At 34.2% G+C, this 3,382-nt stretch overlaps 1 protein-coding gene across 1 annotated transcript; it reads left to right on the top strand.

Moving 5' to 3' along the window:
• Positions 1–1,682: 1,682 nt before the first annotated feature.
• LOC106624012 (cytochrome b5) lies at positions 1,683–3,053 on the top strand. The gene has a single exon (XM_014243673.3). The coding sequence runs from the start codon at positions 1,998–2,000 to the stop codon at positions 2,427–2,429; it is 432 nt and encodes a 143-aa protein (XP_014099148.1). The 5' UTR covers positions 1,683–1,997; the 3' UTR covers positions 2,430–3,053.
• Positions 3,054–3,382: the final 329 nt, after the last annotated feature.

Genomic DNA, 3,382 nt, shown 5'->3' with positions numbered 1-3,382 from the left:
ATGTTGTCTGATATCTGCGGTTCCAAAAAATAAGCAACTTCTTTGTGTAAAAAGAACGTGCGAAAAATTTCAGTCCGATATCTCAAAAATGAAGAGCTACTTCAGCTCGTCGTCTTGATAATTTATATATATGTATACTTTGTATAGTCTCCAACGTTTCGTGTTGAATGTTACAAACATCCTAGCAAAATTAATATACCCTTTTCAGTGTGTAAAAAGAATAAGTTAATAAATGTACTTAACTATAACATAGTTAAAGAAATTCGATTAATAGTATAAAATGGAACTTTCTAATTTGTTCTAATTCAAAAGTTGCATTAATGAAAGTAATTTGTATACTAAATTTCAAAAGCAATTTCATTCATGTTAAGACATCTCATATGTACATAGGTATGGTATGGACCAATTTGAGCTATTTTTTTAATAAGAGCTAGTGCCGAGCCTGAAGTTAATGCCAGTAACCTTATTTGGTCCAAAGCGGTCAAATTGTTTATAAAATATCCCCTAAGAGTGGCCGGCGCCATATCTAATTTCCTATTTTCGGGCGAATCGACATGCAGGCCTCCCTGTTTTCTTGTAGTTAGTATGTAGTTAAATACTAAGTGTACCAGGACGTTTACTCAATCGAGAGTTATCAATTTATACTCATGTTTAAGAACAACGAAGTTACAGATAAAGATCATGAAATTTTGAAAAGTTTTAATTTCTAGTCATTTTGATGTACTTAACTCCATACAATAGTATATCTGGAATAATATTTTGCGTTACAAAGAACAGTTATTTCAACAAGACTCCTTCATTGCTGCGAGAGCATAAAAATTATCATACCGAGAATGATTAAAAGAAAGATTGGTCAATTAAAAATGAACAATTAAAATAGAGTCAAACAATTTATTTTAATGAATAACCTTTGAATATAATAACCTTTGAAATACTTGCCGACAAATGTATATTGCTGAAACTTCTCGGAGGATTTTTGAGATAAACACAACCACCAAAACGATCGCAAAAACATCACTAGGTACCAAATAGAATCACAAACAATAATAAGCATCTTATAAAGACGCAGATTAATCAGATTTCTTACAGTAAAACTTATAGACGTCAAATAGGCATACACACTGTTACACTGTTTATGATCGTACAATTGATATTTTTGTTTATTATAAATAATATTAATAATTTATATATTTTATACCATAAAAATTAGTATTGCTTTGTTGACCTGTGTTATGACTATTACATTATCTTAACTTTTGCTTTTGTATAGATTTATGTACTTATGAAGTAAAAAAAATCACAGCACTTTACTCATTCATTCATTAATCAGACCGCAAAACAAAATATGGGCGCAAACCATAAATTCAATCCACCTCGTTTTACACTAGCCCCGCATTGTCGCAGAGGAGCTGAGCTGCAAATGACGCTTTAACATGTGAGTGAGCCAGATTTCATTGAGGCATTTGCAGAGCCAACCACCACTTACAGCATTGAGGGTTCGAACGACGGTTCGCCGGTTGTGACAAAGTGACAACTGAGCGATGCATAGATCAGAAGATCTAAAGCGTAGCTCAGAGACAACTGCCCTTGCGGCGAGTAGACACAGTGTGAGACTAAACGACAGACACTCAACCACGCTTCAGATAAGGTAATCTAGAAACTTGCATATATGTAGATACGTTTAACATATAAATAGATTAAGACTTGCTGATCGATTGGCATTCAGCGGCTTGAATCGGCACAAAGTGAATCGTAGCGTCGGCACAACAAAAACCTCATAAGAATACAAATATAAATATACGACTATAAACTAATACAAGTGGTAAAAGTTATGCTCTAATTCACACACGTTTAAAATAGTGTTAGCATAACGCGTAAAACGTTTTGAAAGTAAGAAGAGACGATATCGAAAGTGAAACTAACGATAACAAATAAATAAAGGGAATTACTACAAACAAGAGACTTTTAAGAAGCTGTAAAAACTAAATTGAAACAAAATGACTTCTGCTATTAACAACATACTGCAAAGTTTGGGTCTCAATTCGGCGTCGAAAAAATCTAACAGTACTTCCGCAAACCCAGTGCTACATAAAACATTTCCACAGGAACTCAGCAATGGCCTACTACCACGCGGCCTTGCCGAAATACCACTGTCCGTTGTTGCACAACACGATGAGTACTCAGACTGTTGGATTGTCATTTACGATCGCGTTTACGACGTCACACAGTTTCTACGCGATCATCCCGGTGGCGAGGATATCATAATGGAGCATGCAGGCCGTGATGCAACTTTGGCTTTCCATGGCACCGGACACTCACGATCGGCGATCGAACAAATGAGCGACTATCTGATTGGTGAATTACCGCCCAAGGAGCGCATTTTCAGAAATGGCAATGCGAAAGTGTTGTCTATTGACGTGCCACAGTGAAAGTAGAGAGAGGAAGTGTTTGAGAAATGATCACGCTACTCAATGTAAATCGCTCACATGTATGATAAGACAGACATACATATGTAGGTATGAAAAGCTTTTTGCTCACTCTTGCTGATACTAGCACTACACTCACTTGTTCCTATATACAATTTGGTGTCAGCATAGCTGATAACCGATTCAAATTAACTAGTGTCCAGCCGAATCTTATCACTTTTGGCGAAGAAAATCTACGCATCAATGAACCCCATGATCCAGTAGTATAAATATTCCATATAATTTAGGATATGTGAGTGATTTAGAACATTATTTCAGAAGTTTAACGAAGAAATTCATATAACTAAATATGCATAGATTATAATTACAAAGTAATCAGAGCTTTACATTTTACATTCCGTTCAAAACTGCTGGGATTGTGATTCTATAGCAGTCTTCAATGTAATTACTCTTTACAATGTAGTATTGTTGATGCCTTTATATGTTAGCTACGTAGTGTACTTAAGTATCATATAAATTAAAAACTGAACATTCAAATAGAATTTTAGTGCCGTAACATTACTGGCCAATAATTATATTAAAAATTATATGAGCAAATGTTGTGTTAATGTTATACCGTTATATAAATCTTATTTGATTATTTATTTTAAAAAATATTTACGTGGGAAAACGTAAAGTTCTGTAAACATTTATTTCCTAGCGCTAGTTTTAATTTAATGTAAATGATGTTTCTTACACCGTCCCTCCAAAATGTACATAAACATATATAAAACTTTAAAATATTTGAAAATAATATTTAATCAAACAAAAACTAAACCCAAAACTAGTTAAACTTCTTTGGAAATACTATCGTAAGCACATATTGCCACCCTCCTATTGGCAAGGTAGTTATGTGATTTCTTTCCAGCGAGCGTTCTATTCGATGGGTGTTAGATGCGGAAAATGCGATGAATATA

Source organism: Bactrocera oleae, chromosome 3 (genome assembly GCF_042242935.1).
Source record: "Bactrocera oleae isolate idBacOlea1 chromosome 3, idBacOlea1, whole genome shotgun sequence".
NCBI classification, from domain to species: Eukaryota; Metazoa; Arthropoda; class Insecta; order Diptera; family Tephritidae; genus Bactrocera; species Bactrocera oleae.
Note: the sequence above shows the minus strand (reverse complement) of the source record. Positions and strands in the feature narration are given on the sequence as shown.